Source organism: Parasteatoda tepidariorum, chromosome 8, assembly GCF_982258835.1.
Source record: "Parasteatoda tepidariorum strain Cologne lab strain chromosome 8, Ptep-v5.0, whole genome shotgun sequence".
Classification (NCBI taxonomy): Eukaryota; Metazoa; Arthropoda; class Arachnida; order Araneae; family Theridiidae; genus Parasteatoda; species Parasteatoda tepidariorum.
The window spans coordinates 18,583,368-18,604,036 of record NC_141762.1 but is presented as its reverse complement, the minus strand read 5'-3'; the positions used below and the strand labels follow the sequence as shown (position 1 = coordinate 18,604,036).

Genomic DNA, 20,669 nt, shown 5'->3' with positions numbered 1-20,669 from the left:
GCAAATTATTTTGCCGTTATAAGAGATAGACAAACGCAGAGATTAACTGTTTATTTTATTATTAGTTTTAAAAAAGCTCAGAACTTAAACATACAAAAATACACACATAAAAAAGAAATGCTAAAGGCATATTTAGAAAAATATGCCTTTAAAGTTATTAGATATAAGAACTATGCAAGTAATATTTCAAACTAAAAGAAATTCCCACTTCACGTGAAGTTTATTTACCACCGCCAATAAAAACATAACATCATCAATAATACATAAAATCATCAATGTAGAGTTAATTCTAGAAGTAAATTGCAGGGTTCAACTCCCTGCTTGGAATTTTTTGATCATTTCCCCGTGGTTTATCAAATTACGATACTTTTTAATCTGATGAAATTTTATTTGAAAATTTTGAATTTCAGTTAACACTCTTTAACCCACTGAATTCACGACTATTCCATAGCAAATCTTTGTAATATTCTGACAATTTTTTTTCTTTTATATATTTTTACTTGGTTTCTCATTTATCGATATTTTTAATTACACACCACGACACACAATGCTTTAAGGACACGCAAATTTCAGATTTGAGTAACGATTATTTGTCAACAAGTTTTTCGAAAATCTCCTTTTGACTTAATAGTTACAAAATAATTTTATGTTTTATGAATATTTTGTTTCCGTCACTTCCACTTGTATTTTCCAGTTTCGATACTTTAAATACGATATTATTAAACCCCGCGTAATTATAAGTATTACTTTTGGATGTGTTCTATTCCGAGGATCACTTTATGGTCCAGGAAACAATTTTCAAAAATTCACTACGACGTCGATTTGTCCTTTTTCTATTTTTAACTATCGAATAGTATAATCTAATTTTTTAAATTACTTATTTTTTACAAAATTCCTTCAGAAAACCAATTTTTGATGTCAGTGTTTCTTGTTTTTTCAAAAAATTTTTCTGTCAATCTTTGACTTTGCCCACAATTCAATGTGTTTTTCCAGTCTCCAACAACTCCTTTTCTAACATTGCTCTTTGCTAAAACCCTAGAAGGTAAATTCAAACTGGTGATGAACTCAGCTACGTATTTAATTCCAGAATAAGTTTCAGAATTCGACTCTTTCATGCCGGAAAGGCTTGGTCTGCTATAATGTTTCTGCATGTATTCATAACTACTGAACAGAATAATATTGTTGAGAACAGAATTGTCTTTCTCAATTGCTTCAGTGTATTCTTGACCCAAAAATTGCGAAACAGACACTACAACGCTCCTAATATCTTTTTTCATCTCTTCAAACGTTGTATAAAAGACGTTCGAATCATTACGATGGGGATACCAAGAGAGCAAATGATCAAAATAATCATTATACTCCAATTCCCCATCCATAAAAAGCTCAAAAAAATCATTAAAATTGCCATCCCAGTATCTGAAGCCTGGAGGATTTCGTGCGTGATGATAAAAAGATACGCAGCAATCTTTTGGATTCCGCGCAACAAATATATACTTTGCTTCAGGGGACAATGAGAGATGGTTGTAAGGTAGATGCGTTTTAATACATCCGGGCTTCTTCATCTTCTGAATGCCTTCAAATCCATACATGTCGATGAACGGGCAATATTTGATGAATTCCGACAAGTCCAAGTCACCCGTTTTATCGATTTTTAGTTCTTTTCCTTTGCGTAAAATATACAAGAGTATATGCTGCATCCAAGTTGTGCCAGATTTAGGATAAGTAACAATAAAGATGTCATTAGGTTGAGCCTTGTAGTTCAGCGCTTCTCTGAAGCATGCTGGGGAAAACATGGAAGGATAAATGATTCCGTTCATACGACTATACAACGGTGCTTTTGTTATTTTTTCCATATTTAAATCCACAAATTTGGAATGTCTGAAAAAAGGAATAAAAAAAAGAAGAATGAAGTGAAAAGTAATGAAAATAACGAAAAAAAATTCTCGTGATTAAACTACAGTTAGAAATCGTGAATTGCATTGAAGCATAATTTAGTCAAAATCTGCTGCAATCTTTACGGAATAAAAAGCATGGATCAACTCAACACTTATTAAAATTACAGCAACCTATTAAAATGGTAGCGATATTATGGTTTAACATTGTATCGAGTTTTCTGTGAGAGTAAACATACATATTATAAAAATTAATTATGTTTTATCAAAATAAATTGGGCCGGTTATGTAAAAGTTTCGTTAACGCTGAGCTGGTTAAATACGGGACTCGTATACACGGTACTCGTATACACAGGACCTCGTATGGATGTCGGCAAACTAGGGTGCTCGTATACACAGGGCATTGTGTGGATGTTGACAAACTACGGTGCTTGTATAAGCAGGACATAACGTGGATGTCGGCAAACTACGGTGGTTGTATACACAAGGTATGCAGATTTCATGAAAAGTGTGGTTTTTCTAATTTAAAATTTGCTAGTTTAATATGGCAAACGAATTGTGTACAGTTCACTTCGAAACTTTAACTATCACTAAAAAAAAAGACAAATAATGATAACAAAAAAAAAATGCATTGTTTACTTACTATTGGATTTTCTGGTTTAACAACTTTCATAACCATATGTAAAAATTATCTAGCTTGCTTAAATATTTTCCTAGATTGTAACAAAATGCGCAAAAACTAATTTACACACAAGTCAAATCACTTCCAGTTACAGAAGAGAAAGATTGATATTACAATAAAAAGATGTTTGTGAAGAGTAATTTAGAGAAATACAGGATGTTTATAATGTTCCGGGCCCATTTTGATGGTTAGTAACTCATAAAATAATAAAGATAGATTAAAATTAATAACATAAATGGTTAGATAGACTCAAAAAGTTTCATGACACTTGTCAACGAACTTCCACGTGTGCGCCCTTCGTCGCACGGAGAATATTAAGTCGATAGTCAATTTCACGCCAGGTAGCAGCAAGCATGTCGGCATCCACAGAGGCAATTGCGGTTCTCTGAAGCGCATAATGTTCTCCGACGAAGTATCCTTTCATGTTTCTGGCATTGTTAATCGCCATAATGTGCGCATATGGGGATCTGAAAACCCCCATGAATACTGTGAGACGCAAAGGTATTACCCAAAGGTTAATGTGTGGTGTGGACTAACGCACGACCGAGTCATGGGCCTTTCTTTTTTTTACAGAAAAGACGGTCTCATCAGTCGTATACTTAGACATGTTGGAAAACTTCGTACTTCCACAACTAGAAGAGCTTCAGCCACATGTCTTTTTGCAACAAGATGGTGCACCACCTCATTGGGGTATCATCGTTCGTAGTTCTTTGAATGACCATTTTCCAGGAAGATGGATTGGGCGAGGAGGATCAATTCCTTGGCTACCCAGATCACCTGATATAACGCCGCTGGACTTTTTTCCTTGGGGATTTATAAAGAACAATGTTTACAGGAGAATCGTGTCGAACATTGATGACCTAAAAGCCAGAATTACAACCGCAATAGCCTCTGTGGATGCCGACATGCTTGCCGCTACCTGGCGTGAAATTGACTATCGACTTGATATTCTCCGTGCGACGAAGGGGGCACACGTGGAAGTTCATTAACAAGGGTCAGGAAACTTTTTGAGTCTATCTAACCATTTATGTTATTAATTTTAATCTATCTTTATTATTTTATGAGTTATTAAACATCAAAATGGGTCCGGGACTTTATAAACACCCTGTATAATAATAAGTCGCGAGCCCAAATTGTTCACAGGAAAGTTCTTGGTGAAATACATCATAGTTTTCAAGCAAGCAAGTACTGCGCTATAACCTAGAGGAAGTTTCAGAAATTTTTAAAATACCTATCGGGAAACAATACTAAGAAGCAATTTGTTTTTAAAACGTGATATTTGTAAAAGAGTATATCTTGTGCAATACCCTTAAGTCATTGAATTCAGCTTTAAAACTACAAAGTAATGAATTCAACACGGGTATAAGTACTGGAAATAATTACAAAGTCGAGCAAAAAGTTGCGAAATAAGAAACACCACTGTTATGGCTGAAAATGCAAATTTATTTTCTACTTGAAAATGTGGAGATTAATTGTTTTGCAAGACGATTTTATTTTCCTCATGTTATTTAAATCATGGCAATATTGATATAAACATTGCGCATATTGATATAAACAACGCTGAAAAAAATTTAAATTCGATAAAAATTACGTCATTGTTAGGCCTAAAACATGCAAGAAAACTGTTTGCTCCAGCACAAGAAGCAAATCCGAGATATATATAAGCAGATTTTGGAAATTTGCACGCGCATTACAATGTCAAAGTTAACTCACTTAACGGAAGTCGAATGAGGTAAAATTTTAGCTTTTAAAGAAATTGACTTGAGTGGTTCTCAAATTCCAAAGCTACAGTAAATAGTTACTTCCGGAATCTTGAAAGCTATGGTAGTAAATTGGAAAGCAAAAAGAGATATTTCATCAAGGCAAGGAAGACGAATCTGGAAGAAGGTGAGTTGTCATCCGCACAAAATAAAACTGAAATGCAGTTTCCATGCAGCAGCTTCACGGTTAGAAATTATTCCAGATCTGAATTTCATCATTTGGAGTATATTAGTAAGAGACGTTTACAGACCTGGCCGACGATTCAAGAGTAAGTTGGATTTGATTGATGCAATTAAGATACCTTAGAACAAAGATATCTTATTATGACACATAAATTAATTTTTAATGCACTTTACTATTAATTTTCTTTTGCTTTTTATTTTATTATGTCATAATCTCTGGCTATAGTATAAATAAAACCATCTAGTCCTTTCTCTTTACATTTTATCACTTTCTGCAGTGACTTACTTTTTTCCAACACTGTATAAGATGTATATGTGTAGATCAGTGGTTTCCAAATGGTGTTTTGCGGAAGACTAGGGCTCCGCGGAAGAGTTTAAGGAGTTCCGCGAAAGCCTAGGACTCCGTGGAAGAGTTTAAGGAGTTCCGCAAAAGCCTAGGGCTCCGTGGAAGAGTTTAAGGGGTTCCGCGGAAGTCTAGGTTCAGTGGAAGAATTTAAAGAGTTCCGCGAAAGCCCAGGGCTCCGTGGAAGAGTCTAAGGAGTTCCGTGGAAGCCTAGGGTTCTGTGGAAGATTTTAGGGAGTTCCGCGAAAGCCTAGGGCTCCGTGGAAGAGTTTAAGGAGTTCCGCTAACAATTAATTTTTATAACCAGTGATGAGTTTTGAAGCCTTAGATTATATTTAAGTTCAAGTTATAATTCATAATTTATATAATCCTTCGGTTTGCTTTTATGAAATTATTTCAAGTAAAATGCCAAAGAACTAGAAATGGTATTTTTTAAAAGAAAATATATTTCTAACAGCAATATATTTAACAAATTATAAAAAGAACAATCATTTATAAAATATTGCATCAGTATGTCTCATTGCACTTTTTAAATCGAAATAAAATTAACATTATTAATAAGGAAATATGTTTCCCCAATAACTATTTTCAACTTTTATAGCAGTTCTCCTAAGTCATTGCAGTTCTTCTAAGTTTCAAAGTAAACCATAATTTGTCTTACTTTATTCATTTTCAGCTTATGTATATACACCAAAAACAAATTCATTTACTGGACTAGATACAGGTATATCACAAGGATTGCAAATTCAACTGTCAGACATAAACATAATTTAAGATTATTAATAATAAAGTATTTAATAATCTTTATTCCCCTAATTAAATATTTAAAATTCTAACTAAATATTTAATTCAATCTTTTATATATTCACAATTTGCTTGATAAACTTCATAAAGGAGGGGTTCCGCTAAAAATGAGGTTGATTATTAAGGGTTTCGTAGCCGAAAAAAATTGGGAACTACTGGTGTAAATAAAAGTTTAACTTATTCAGAAATAATTTGAAAAAAAACTAAATGATAAATTGCTTTATAAATTAAATAAAAATTGAATAATTATTATTAATTAACGATTAAAAACTAATAATTTAAAGCTGGCAAATTGTCAGATGTGTTTTAAACATGTCTGAAGTAAGGGTTAACTACGCGCTTTATCTTAATGAAGTTAAACAACGCAAAAAATAGCACAAATTAACAGACCTACTCTAGTAACAAAAACAAAACCACATAAGCAGTCATTCTATGGTGACAAAAAACAGTCTTACTATAGAATGGGGCTTCCTGGCCGAGTGGTCTCGGTCACCAAATGGTCTGCCGCGTGAAGGCATTGGGTTTAACTAGTACACAGCTGCTCTACTACTAGACAGAGGCTTATAAGTATACTTATGTAGTTAAGCACACAAGACTGTAAATGTATTTGTGCCGATAAAAAAAATGAAACTATAGTATAAAAATAAAGTTATATAAACAGAAAAAATATAGTATATCTGTTTCTGAAAACTAAATAGACATACTAGTACGCCTGCTTATGTGTCGTTATTTTTAAAGATTTGAAATTTGAGTCAGGCTTATATCGTCACGTTTTCCGGTTATTCAAAACGTCAAATTAATAATATAGATTTTAAAAACAACGTGACTTTTTGTGTAATAAACTGGCAATAGTAATGCTTGAAAAGAATTTTAATATATATATATAAATGAAATAATTTTTTTATTTAATTGTTTCAGCTTTTAGTGGGTAACTCAATACACTTACTTTTTTTAACTAACATATAAACGCATAAAAACGTAGCGTATGAACGTGAAATTCGCAACTTAAATGTTTGTTTCTGTTATTTAAAACTTTTCTTTAAAAAATTAAAATGTGAAAAATTATTATTAATTAAGCTTACATAAAAATCTACGTTTAAGAACATGATGTTCGCTACTTGTGTTAAGAACTTTTTGCAGAAACAATGAACTTAACCTATAGTTATAATAAACTCAAAGCATGTTGTAGGTTTTCAAATATTAACTATAAAATTTTTTCTCTCCAAAATTTATTTGGGAAGATTTTTGTTTAAAATATAAGTCAAATAATTTGATTTAAATCAGTAAATACGTTTCTAAGTCATTATTTTGGCTGTACAGTTTTAAAGGATTTACAATTCATTAATTTTTGTGTTATTACTTTACAAAAAACAATTGCATTATACAGATGAAATAGATCTATTTTACATCTTTTTAGGTAAAAAATCTGTCTGAACTTAATCTAAATATCCTAGTCTGAACGTAATCTAAATACTCAATGCGGAAAAATTATTTCAGCAACCAAAAAACTTATTTCATACTTAATTTAGTGTTAACAAAGCATAGTCATTCTACTTGAAAACTATTATCGACTTCAAAACTATTGTTGTATAGTTAATATATTCTATAGTATATTACTTACTATTTGTCTCTACCAATAATTATAAATAATATAGTAAAATAAAAAGGTATAAGAGAAGCTCAAATCTTCAATTATAAGTTCAATATCCTCCTACTTCCAGCAAAGGTAACTATTTAACATCATCAATGATGATACAAATAAATGTTAAAATAAAGAGTTAAAAATGATATTCATGTTTTCAATCAAATGATTTTCATCTATTCAAATAGTAATATTTCTATCAGACGTGAACCAATGAGTAAGGAACAAATTGACGTACACGTGACCCCAGTTTTTTCAAAAGCTCTCTCCTTTACGTAATGCAAATAATTTTATTCCAGCAAACAAATCACTGAAATGTTTTTAAGTAAAGGGGGCATACATAAATTGATTTATCAAAATAATGTTGATAAAAGCATGTTCAACGCTCATACACGATTAGGAATGGTGCCGATTTTACAGATTTAGAGGAAAAATGGGATTTTTTAAAAAATAATTTTCTTGAAAAAGTTTTGAATACGTAATAGGTCTCAATTTTTATTGTTTAAGAGGGTGCTAAACTATGACATAGAGTAGAGACATAGGATTGAAAGAAGTACTCGGGACTTACAGGATTGTTAGGACTAAAGATTGAATGAGGTATTAGTAGGTAAAGCTTTTAATATCAGTGGATTTCACATGAAAAGTCCTTTAAAATTTTAAAGGTTATCATTGCTGTGTTAGCAAAAATACAGTTTTCTATTATACCAGGAATAAAATTTCAGCTTCTTTAGACCATATTACGTCATCTGTATAAACAATATTGTCTGGTAGAGATAAGCAAAAAGATATTGGGTTATCTACGAATAATGTTTTGGTTGACTATAAGAGAGCGGTTTCCAATTTTCTTCGGTCATGGAATCTCCAACCTCCTTGTGGTGGAACCTCAATTTCAGTTAATTGAATATATTAGCCAAAAAAAGCCATTTTTACAAGCCATCGTCATGTTATATGATGTGAAATCGTTAATTTCACAATCTAGAAAAAGCTTTCTTCACAGCATTTTTTTCACCAGCACACAGCCAACTATTTCTGTTAATTGCACTTAACTGTTAACTGTTGTCTGTTAACTATTTCTGTAATCCTGTTTGGTTTTCCAGATCAACCAATCTTCTAATTTATCAGAAATAATGTTCCTGCTGTGTTTCCATTAGAAATCTTTGTTTAACTGTTATCATTGTTGTGTTATCAAAAAGATATTGTTATAACACCTATTATCCCAGAAATAAAATTACAGTTTCTTTAGACCATATGATGATGTCTAATGTATAAAAAGTATTGTCCAGTAGAGATAAACAAAAAGATATTAGGCTATCGACGGATAACGTTTTGGTTGTCAGGTTCAGCGGTTCTGAATTTTGTTTCGGCTATGGAACCTTCAACGATCAACCTCCTTGTGTGGAACCCCGATTTTAGTTTATTGAATAGATTAGCCACAAAAGCCATTTCTGTAAATCATATAGTCTGAAATTTGTTGGTTTAATAATTTAGAAAAAACTTACTTCGCCGCAAATTTTCCAGTACTATTTCTGACATGCATTATTTAATTAGATTTTCTGCAGTCCTGTCTGGTTTTCCAGATGAACCAATCTTCTATTTTAACAGAAATAATTCTCCTGTCGTGTTTCCATTATAAATTTTTGCTTAACCGTGTATTGCTTATCTCAATCAAGTTCTGATTCTCGGAACATAAATGTTCCTTTCGCAGAATTCTAGGTTTCCGAGGAACAGCCTTTGGGAACCGCAGGTCTAGGAAAATCAGCTATGACGTCGAATTGTATTTTTCCTAGTATCCATACATGTCCTTCCCGTCGAATTGTATTTTTCGGGGAGTATAATCTAACTTTTGTAAACTATTTATTTTTTTTATAAAATTGCTTCAGAGAACCAATTTTTGATGTCAGTGTTTTTTGTTTTTTCAACATATTTTTCTGTCAATCTTTGACTTTGTTCATAACTCAACACGTTTTTCCAGTCTCCAACAACTCCTTTCCTAACATTGCTTTTTGCTAAAACCCTAGAAGGTAAATCCAAATTGGTGATGAACTCAGTTATGTATTTAATTCCAGAATAAGTTTCAGAATTCGACTCTTTCATGCCGGAAAGGCTTGGTCTGCAATAATGTTTTTTCATATATTCGTAACTACTGAACAGAATGATATTGTTGAGAACAGAGTTGTCTTTCTCGATTGCTTCAGTGTATTCTTGCCCCAAAAATTTCGAAACAGACACAACAACGCCCCTAATATCTTTTTTCATCTCTTCATATGTTGTATAAAAGACGTTCGAATCATTACGATGGGGATACCAAGAAAGTAAATGATCAAAATAATCATTAAACTCTAATTCCCCACTCATAAAAAGCTCGAAAAAGTCATTAAAATTGCCATCCCAGTATCCAAAGCCTGGATGATTTCGCGCGTGATGATAAAAAGACACACAGCAATCTTTTGGATTCCGCGCAACAAATATATACTTTGCTTCAGGGGACAATGAGAGACGGTTGTAAGGTAGATACGTTTTAATACATCCGGGCTTCTTCATTTTCTGAATGCCTTCAAATCCATACATGTCGATGCATGGGCAATATTTGATGAATTCTGACACGTCTAAGTCACCCGTTTTTCCAATTTTCAGTTCTCTTCCTTTGCGGAAAATATACAAGAGTATATGCTGCATCCAAGTTGTGCCAGATTTAGGATAAGTAACAATAAAGGTGTCATTAGGTTGAGCCTTGTAGTTCAGCGCTTCTCTGAAACATGTTGGAGAGAACATTGAAGGATAAATGATTCCGTTCATACGACTATACAACGGTGCTTTTGTTGCTTTTTCCATATTTATATCCACACATTTGGAATGTCTGTAAAAGGAAAAAAAATAAGATTGAAATGAAAAATAATGAAAATGACGAAAACATTTTTCGTGATTACACTACCGTCAGAAATCGTGAATTGCATTGAAGCATAATTTAGTTTAAATCAACCTATTAAAATGGTAGCGATATTACGGTTTAATATTGAATCGAGTTTAATGCGAGGGCAAATACATGTATTTTGAAAACTAAATATGTTTTATCAAAATAAATTAGACCGGTTTTGTAACGGTTTCGTTGACACCACGCCAGCTGAATACGGCGGCCGTATACACACATGGTTTGACGTGGATGTCGGCAAAGTATGATGCTCGTATTCGCAGGGCATTGCGTGAATGCAGGCTGAATACTGTGCTCGTATACGCAGGACATTGTATATATGCCGGCTAAACACGAAGCTTGTATACACGATTAGGACTGGGCGATATTAGAAATTATATATCGTGATGCATCGTCAGTTTTGCATCACGATATAGCGATGTATCGCGATATAGTATTTTTGAATTTCATTTACTTGTAAGGCACAGAAAGTCAGATTTCTATCAAAACTTCATACTCAGATTGATTTAAATCAATTTATAAATTTGAAGATATATATGTTTTGCTTAAGAAAGATATTAAATAAATTGACTACAATGTACAAATCTTACATAAAATATTCATTGAAATGTTTGTTTAGAAATTCATAATACGCGTAAAACAAAGTGTTAAAAACTTTTTTTAAAGCGTTTTTTACAAATTAATATTTTCTTGTACTATTATGCATAAATAATTACATAATTATAAAGTTCGATCGTAATGTTCAATTTCTAAATGAAACTTTAAAAATTATTTGTATGTTTAAAACAGAGTGCTAAATAAATTTAAGAAAAAAAAACGCTTTTAAAAACTACTTTTTATTATTATCATTTCAGTTATTATAGTTCATTTACGTCACACTAGAGCTGCCCAATGGGCTATTGGCGACGGTCTGGGAAACATCCCTGAGGATGATCCGAAGACATGCCATCACAATTTTGATCCTCTGCAGATGGGATGGTACCCCCGCTTCGGTAGCTCGACGACCTGCACGCGAAGTCGAGCACTTTACGGTAGGACAGTTTCACGAGGACCAATACCGCACACCCTCGGTCCCTATTACGCAGACTGATCCAAGTGGTCACTCACATGCACACTGACCGCAGCCAGTGACGCTTGACTTCGGTGATCTGCCGGGAACCGTGTCTTAACGATCAGTCTACTGCGGGACCTTATCATTTCAGATAAATAATTAAATTAAATAATGACCGAATTATGAACGAAAAACAAAGTAAGATTTAATTTCTTAAAAATAAAAAAAATTTGATATTCGATAATATATTTAGCTAATTAACAAATAATATGAAAAGAATATTTAAAAAAAAATTATTATACTCTCTAATAAAACGAAGTGCTAAATGATTTAAAAAAATGAATAAAATACTCAAACCTTTCAAATTTTTTTGTATAAACAAAGTTAATTGACTTATGTCCAAATCCAAATGACAAAAATAAATATTGTTTTAACTTTATTTCTAAAAATAAAAACAACAAGATTTATAAATTTAAAATCAGTAATAAAAACTCATTAAATTATTAGAAGTTTCATCCAAAAAGTTTTAATAAATTAAAAGAAAGTAAAAAAATAACCTAACAAATACAATTCTTTATGGGAGCCTAAATTAGATTGCCGATAATTTTCCCATTTAAAAATAAAAAGTTTTTTTTTAAAAAAAAACATATCTCTCTTCTTTATATATTCTTTTCAATAATAGATTGCCTTCAGAACAAGGTAACATCGGCGATCACGAAGTTAGTCCCACTGAAAATAATCTACAAGTAAAGTCGCGACAGCGAAAAAAAAAGCTAAGAGATGCGAAAAGGAACATGCGATATAATGATATGTGTTCTCAAAACTCTGATTCTGATTCTACAGCTCACCAATCAAGGCCATTTCAACATAACGAAACGAACATCGTTTTCCACAGCGCGAGTTGACATCGGAACGTAAGAGAAGAGTCTTATATCGCTATATCGTTCTTATATCCTTGCGTGTCTTATATCGCTATATCGTTTTGCGCTCGTTGTCTTTACTCGACGACTTAAATCAGATTTCTGATGCATCGCCTTGAATGAAAGTCGCTGTATCGTCTTGCCGATATATGCGTTAAATCGATATGTCTCGATGCATCGATTTATAGCTCAGTCCTATACACGATGTTAGCTAAATACGGCGCCCGTATACACACATGGTTTGACGTGGATGTCGGCAAAGTATGATGCTCGTATTCGCAGGGCATTGCGTGAATGCAGGCTGAATACTGTGCTCGTATACACAGGACATTGTATATATGCCGGCTAAACACGAAGCTTGTATACACGATGTTAGCTAAATACGTGCTCATATACACACATGGTTTGACGTGGATGTCGGCAAAGTATGATGCTCGTATTCGCAGGGCATTGCGTGAATGCAGGCTGAATACTGTGCTCGTATACACAGGACATTGTATATATGCCGGCTAAACACGAAGCTTGTATACACGATGTTAGCTAAATACGTGCTCATATACACGAAAAACTAATTAAAAACATTCATTGAAAAAAAATTGGAAAAAAGTATAAAGTCGATACTGATTACGTCATTGTCAGACCTAAAACATGCGAGAAAATGGTTTTCTCTAGTACAAGTATCAAATCCGAGATGCATATAAGCAGATTTTGGTAATTTGCATGCGTAATTTACAATTTACAATTTTGGTAATTTACAATGCCAAAGGGAATTCACTTAACCGGAAGTCAGAACGAGGTAGAATTTTATCTTTTAAAAAAATGGTCTTGAGTGGTTCACAAATTGCAAAAAATAGGAAAAGTTCCAAAGCTATAGTAAATAGTTACTTCCGGAATATTGAAAGCTATAGCTGAAAACAGCGTATTGGAAGGCAAAAAAATTTCATCAAGAATCAAGAAAGAGCTGAGATGTCATCTGAACAAATTAAAAATGAAATGCAGTTGCCATGCAGCAGCCGCACGGTTAGAAATTATTTAAAAAATAATTCAAACATTCAATTAAAATTAAAGGAATTTCTCAGCTTACTAAAATGCACAAAGATGCTCGTTTAGCATTTGCGAAGCAACATCTTATGAAAGGTACTAATTGGAGTGATGTGGTCTTTTATGATGAAAAAAAGGATGTACCAGATGAATATCGATGCTTTCCGGACGACTTACGGACTGAGGAACATTTATTTTTTAAACGTAAATTTGGCGGTGGGTTCGTTATTATTTGGGACACTTTTGCAGCAGGCGGTACAACTCTAATTATATTTTTACAAACTGAAATGAATACAATTCAGGACATGTTGGGAGCTAATTTATTGCCTGTTGCTTTTCTTATAACATCCGGAGACTGGACCTTCCAACAAGACAATACGGTAGTCCATACTTAATATTTAACTGACTCCTGAATTATGAAATAAATGAGGTTAAATTTCTTGATGAGCAAATGAGGTTAAATTTCTTGAGAGGCCATCTCGTAACCCAGATCCGAATCCGGTAAAAAACATTTGGGGCATATTAGTAAGAGACGTTTACAGATCTAGCCGCCGACTCAAGAGCAAGTTGGATTTGATTGACGCAAAAGATCTCTTAGAATAAAATTGATATCAGCATTTTACGAACTTTATCTGGGTCTATGAATGTGAGATTGATAAATGCAATCGAAAACAAAGGATCCCACGTTGATTAGTGATGTAATAATAGCACCGATTTTATACTTTTTTTCTAACTTACTTTGTGTTGAAATCTTATTATGACACATAAATTAATGTTTAGTGTATTTTACTATTAATTTCATTTTGCTTTTGATTTTATTATGTCATAATCTCTGGCTACATTATAAGATAAAACCATATAAGTCCTTTCTTCTTACATTTTATCACTTTTTTCAGAGACTTAATTTTTTCCAATTTTGTAAGAGATTTATGTGTGTAGATTAGCGGTTCCCAAATGGTGTTCCGCTGAAGCCTAGGGCTCCGTGGAATAGTTTAATGGGTTCCGCTAATAATTAGCTTTTATAACCAGTGATGAGTTTTGAAACCTTAGATTATATTTAAATCCAAGCTATAATTCATAATTTATATAATCCTTCGGTTTGCCTTTATGAAATTATTTCAAGTAAAACGCCAAAAAACTAGAAATGACATTTTTTTAAAAGAAAATATATTTCTAACAACAATATATCGAACAAATTGTAAAAAGAACAACGATTTATAAAATATTACATCAGTATTTCTCATTACACATTTCAAAGCAAAATAAAATCAATATTATTAATAAAGAAATATGTTTCCCCAATAACTATTTTTTAACTTTTATAGCAGTTCTTCTAAGTTTTGAAGTAAACCATATAATTTGTATTATTTTATTAATTTTCAGTTTATTACTGGACTAGATATATCACCAGGATTGCAAATTCAATTGTCAGACAGAAACATAATGTAAGATTATTAATATTAAAACAGTTAAAAATCTTTATATACCTAATTAAATATTTAAAAATAATCTTTTATAGATTCACAATTACCTTGATAAACTTCACAAAGTAGGGGTTCCGCTGAAATGAGGTTGTTTATTAAGGGTTTCGTAGTCGAAAAAAATTGGGAACCCCTGGTGTAGATAAAAGTTTAACTAATCCAGAAATAATTTGAAAAAAAATACTAAATTGTCTTATAAACTAAATAAAAATTAAATAATTAAAATTAATTAATAATTAAAAACTAATAATTTGACTATGGCAAATTATCATATGTGTTTTAAACATGCCCGAAGAAGGGGTTAACTATGCGCTATATCTTAATAAAGTTAAACAACTAAAAAAATTGCACAAATTAACAGACCTACTCCAGTAACAAAAATAAATCCGCATAAGCAGTCATTCTATGGTGACAAAAAACAGTCTTACTATAGTATGGGGTCTTCCTGGCTGAGTGGTTTCGGTCACCAAACCACGCTGTTGCAGGAAGGCATCGGTGTTTAACCATTACACAGCTGTTCTACTATTAGTCAGAGGTTTATAAGTATACTTATGAAGTTAAAGCACACACGCGACTGTTAATGTACGTGTGCGATAAAAAATAAAATATAAAAAATAAAGCTATATAAACAGAAAAAAATATAGTACATCTGTTTCTGAAAACTAAATAGACATACTAGTACGCCTGTTTATGTGTCGTTATTCTTTTTTAAGATTTGCAATTTGAGTCAGGCTTATATTACTCTAGTCACGTTTTCTGGTTAGTCAAAACGTAAAATTAATAATATAGAATTTAAAACAACATGACTTTTTGTGTAATAAATTGGATATGATAATGTTTGAAAAGAATTTTATTTTATATACACTCATGGACAAAAAAATTAGCGCACCACGAAATAATTGCGCCCACCCATCGACACCTCCGTTTGGAGTTTTGCCGCACACGAGGAAACTGAACTGCAGAGGAATGGAACCAGGTCGTCTTTATCGACGAATCCAGATTCAATCTCAGCAGTGATGACAATCGGGTTCGTGTGTGGAGACCGCGTGGTGAACGCCTCAATCCTGCCTTTGCTGTAGAGCGACACACCGCTCCCATAGTTGGTGTGATGGTATGAAGTGCAATTGCCAACAATACACAGTCAACCCTAGTATTGTTCCGTGGCACCATGACAGTCCAGCGGTATGTCCATGAAATCCTGCAACCACATGTGTTGCCACTCATGCAACGGCTCCCAGGAGCCATTTTTCAACAAGCAATTCTCAGCCTCATACGGCAAGGGTGTCACAAGACTGTCTCCGTACGGTTACTACCCTTCCTTGGCCAGCCTGATCCCCAGATTTGTCTTCAATAGAGCATATCTGGGATCATTTGGGACGGCGAGTTGGGCTTCCCACGAGTTTGAACGAACTAGAGGCAAGGTTACAGAAAATATGGAACGAAATGTCTCAAGATATCATACAGAACTTGTATGCCTCAATGCCCGATCGTATCGCATCGTGCATTCGCGCTAGAGGGGGTCCAACGGGGCATTAATTCCTCCGTTCTTTTGTCCTTTTCTCTGAAATAAATTATCCTTTTTCTCTGATTTTCTAATTATTTACTTATATCAAAGTAGTCATTACTTATGTAAAATTTCGTTACATTTCGACGACTCCTTCTTGATGAGCTAATTTTTTTTGTCCATGAGTGTATTTGAAATTATTTTTTTATTTAATGGTTTTAGTTTTTAGTGGGAAACTCAATACACTTACTTTTTTTTAACTAAGTATAGACGTATATAAATGTAAAGTGTATACGTAAAATTCACATTCTTCATTCTTTGAAAAATTAAAACGTAAAATTATTATTAATTAAACTTACATAAAAATCAACGTTTAATAACATGAAGTTGAATAATATTTTTGTAACATAGTTTTATTGTTTAATAACACCCCCTGTTGTTTGCTGTTTGGGTCAAGGAGAACTTTTTTTAGCAACACTGAATTTAACCTACAGTTTTCATGAACTCAAAGCATGTTATAGGTTTTCAAATATAAATCATAAAATTTATCTGGGGAATTTTTGTTTAAAATATATGTCAAATAATTTTTTAAAATCAATAAATACGTTTTTAAATCATTAGTTTGGCTGTGAATTTTATTTATTTAAAGGTGATACAATTCTGAAATTCTTGTGTTACGACATTACAAAAAAAGAAAAAAAAGTACATTATACAGATGAAATAATTCTATATATTTTTACATCTATAAAATCTATTTAGATCTATTTTACATCTATTTAGATAGAAAATCAGTCTGAACGCAATCTAAATTTTCTAAAGAATTTTTTTAAGCATATTTTCAACGCGGAAAAATTATTTCAGCAACCAAATAACTAATTTTTGTACTTATTTTAGTCTTAACCAAACATAGTCATTCCCCTCGAAAACTATTATCGACTTCAAAACTATAGTTGTATAGTTAGTATACACTATAGTATATCACTAACTATTTGTCTCTACCAATAATTATAAATGAAATGATAAAATAAAAAGGTATAAGAGAAGCTCAAACCTTCAATTATAAATTCAATATCCTCCTACTGCCAGCAAAGGTAACTATTTAGCACCATCAATGATTATACAAATAAATGTTAAATCAAAGAGTAAATGATATTCACATTTTTAATCAAATGGTTTTCATCTATTCAAACAGCTGCATTTCTATGAGGCGTGAACCAATAAGTAAGAAACAAATTTCTGAACACGTGACCTCCGATTTTTCAAAATCTGTCTCCTTTACGTAATGCAAATAATTTTATTCCAACGAACAAATTACTGAAATATTTTTAAGTAAAGGGGGCATACATAAATTGATTTATTAAAATAATGCTGATAAAAGCATGTTCGACGCTCATACACGATTAGGAATGGTGCCGATTTTACAGATTTAGAGGAAAAATGGGATTTTTAAAAAAATAATTATCTTGAAAAACTTTTGAATACGTAATAGGTCTCAATTCTTATAGATTGAGAGGGTGCTAATTAGTTAGTGCAGAAGATGTTTTAAGTTACGGAATCCCGCACAGAAACGTTTTTTTTCTGAATAACTTTTTTCGACGGATAACCCTCAGAATATACGGGTAGCCGCAATCTGGGAAATGTGGTCCCAGTAGTTAATGCTAATTTTACTTTTTGCATGTTTCAACAATCTCGAGAAATTTTCAGGTGGATCGAAAACATTTTTGCACACACTTATAAAATTGGTTTATCCAAAGATAATTCGACGCAAAAAAAACTTTAATGATTATTTATTAAGATTTATTATTTCATTTAATAATAGTCGAAATGTTTTGAATTGCCAGGTATGCAACTTTTTGCATCATTTTAAGGAAGGGAATTTTGATTTGTTAAAATACCAAATTTAAACGAAAGTTTGGTTCGAATAGTTCTTGAGAAACCAAAAAAAAAAAAATTAACGATTTCTTTAAAACTCGATTTCTCAGAAACTGTTCGATCAATTTTCTTTAATTTTTGCACTTAGCCATTTTAAATTATTCCTTAAAATGATGTACAAAGGAGATCATATTGCAATACGTATTAAGGGTGGTCTGTACGGAACACCCATTATTTGAAAGAGTTATTGAAAAAGTTCCTTTAGCGTTTGATGCATCTTCAAATGTAACAATCGGAACAAAGTTATTATATTATCCTAACAGCACTATCAAAAGAAAAGGCAGTTGCGAATATTTCATGAAAATATTCAAAACAAGTAACGTATATTCAATGACAAGTGATAGAATTGAATAATAGATGTAGTTAATAGTGTTGTTCACCTCTTTTTAAAAGTGTCTTTTTATTACGTACGAAGTAATATTTAAAGCAATTCGTTAAATAGTGACTTATTAGTTAGATATTTTTAAGAATAGGTTAACTGTCCTGTAGATCGTAGTCTGGTACATAATTGATTCCATTAGATTACTTTCAGATCAAATATATAGATGGCAGCACATTCATTTGCACGTATTGAAACTTAATTGAAATGTTCTTAAGACCCTTCAGAATCGTAAGTGAAAGGTTGTAATTGTATTTAAAAGTACAAGGTTGTAAGCGTCCATTTTTAGTTCACAGGAAGTATGTAGAGACTTTTAAAACCTTTCTCATACATGATAACGTTTTTTAAAACTATCCCTTAAAATACTTTAATCAGTTTTCTGGATAATAGAAAGAAAATGAAATTTTAATTTTTATAGAGATACCGTAAGAAGAAATTAAATTTTTTTTCAAGCAGTTTTATTTCATTCCATTTTTTATATTTTAATTTATTAGGTCCATAATTTAATTTTGACGGATTTAAAAAATTTCTCTTGTCTGGTTATATTCATTTTTCTCTTTTTATTACCCTCTTTTAATTTATTAACTTTTTTTAAAATAAGTATTTCAGGAAGTATTACTTGACTCTTTTTAGTTCCTTTTACTTCACAAAATAACTCTTATTGTAAAAATCTTTATTTGCTTAAAAAAAACCTAAATGCAATGTCATAAACTGTTAGTTCTAACGAGGAAGCACTAATACACTACCTCGTTAAAAAATTTCATATGAATAAGTTACACTCAGCGTAATATTTAAAAAAGTGAAAATCGAGAAATTTATTTTCAGCGGAGAAAAAAGTGTTAAACAGAGACAGTAGAACAAAAGAAGGTGCTTTTACCATAATACTTTCTAGATTAATTTCTTAAAGAAGAGATATTTTATCATAATGAAAGCACTTAACATTTTTCTTCCGCTTTTTGTTCCTCTTAAGTATTCTAATTTTAATATATTCCAAGAATATTTCTTTAAATAACCGTTTTAAATTACGTCATAATTCTTTTTGAATTAAAAATCTTATTTTAGTTCGAAGGAAAAAATATTTTCTTTCATGTTTTAATGTTTTCAACTTTCATACTTTTACCCGTTGAGTTTGTTTTGTTACGAACAAATTAAAATATACTTTATTTTGAAAATAATAAACTTGATAAAAATAATTTCTTTAGCGTTTTATTATTAATCTCCCAACATTAAGCCGGAACCTCGACTTTATACGCAAAATATATAAAGACAATTGTCAACATATTATCGAATAAAACACAACTTTTTTTTGAAAATATTTAACTTGAAGAATAAAAAATATCTCCACCGTTTTAACATTAATCTTCCGACATTAATCCCTAACATGAACTTTATAAATAAAATAAATAAAAACAATTGTCTACGTATTATCGAATAAAATAAAGATTTATTTTGAAAAACTAGAGGAATATAAAATTTCTTCATCGCTTTATCATTAATAGTCTTAAATTAGGTTTTTATTTTAAATTCGCAGATAGTTTTGGAGCTTTATCTAGCGAAGTTATGAATTTGTTTTTGGTGTGTATACTGGTTCGTTTTAATTTTTTAAATGGCTCACCCTTAAGGTTGTGCAGAAGATAAAACAGAAAAGTACACTTCTCTCACCCAAAAGTATCTTACACCCAGACATAATGGTGCCCTGATAACAGAGAAGAACATATAAAAAGTTTAAATGTTTTTTTTCAAAGCAAAAAGGAAATTTGTTTGGGGGTGGGGGCAACTTTTAACTTTTTTCTTAACGAATTATTGCGATTTTTCTATTAGTTTTGTTTTTCATGCATAGCTTAATTACAAAATAAACACGTAGTTTCAGTGCTTATTACATTATTGTGACGTAGTTCACCTATGCTTCCACATTGAAACTGATCTTTTTGTTATCTGACGTAATGATTAAAAAATAATTAAATATTAAAGAAGCAGAAACAAATCTCTTCTAACACCAAATAGAGCTATAATCTAGCAAACATCACTGAGGTCATCTTTTCAAGATTTGAAAAAAAAAAAATCATCGGTTATTGGATACCTGCAAGTGATGTAATCGCAGCATTTATCGATTCAGAAGTCAATCA

The 20,669-nt window shown here is 31.7% G+C and overlaps 2 protein-coding genes across 2 annotated transcripts; both read right to left on the bottom strand.

Moving 5' to 3' along the window:
• Positions 1–37: 37 nt before the first annotated feature.
• LOC122268280 (sulfotransferase ssu-1-like) lies at positions 38–17,415 on the bottom strand. The gene is made up of 2 exons (XM_087149913.1): positions 17,284–17,415; positions 38–1,878 (listed from the first exon to the last, which is right to left on the bottom strand). The coding sequence occupies exon 2, from the start codon at positions 1,851–1,853 to the stop codon at positions 885–887; it is 969 nt and encodes a 322-aa protein (XP_087006039.1). The 5' UTR covers positions 1,854–1,878; positions 17,284–17,415; the 3' UTR covers positions 38–884.
• On the bottom strand, positions 9,014–17,422 carry LOC107449467 (sulfotransferase ssu-1). The gene is made up of 2 exons (XM_043051645.3): positions 17,284–17,422; positions 9,014–10,163 (listed from the first exon to the last, which is right to left on the bottom strand). The coding sequence occupies exon 2, from the start codon at positions 10,136–10,138 to the stop codon at positions 9,170–9,172; it is 969 nt and encodes a 322-aa protein (XP_042907579.2). The 5' UTR covers positions 10,139–10,163; positions 17,284–17,422; the 3' UTR covers positions 9,014–9,169.
• Between the last annotated feature and the right edge of the window lie 3,247 nt (positions 17,423–20,669).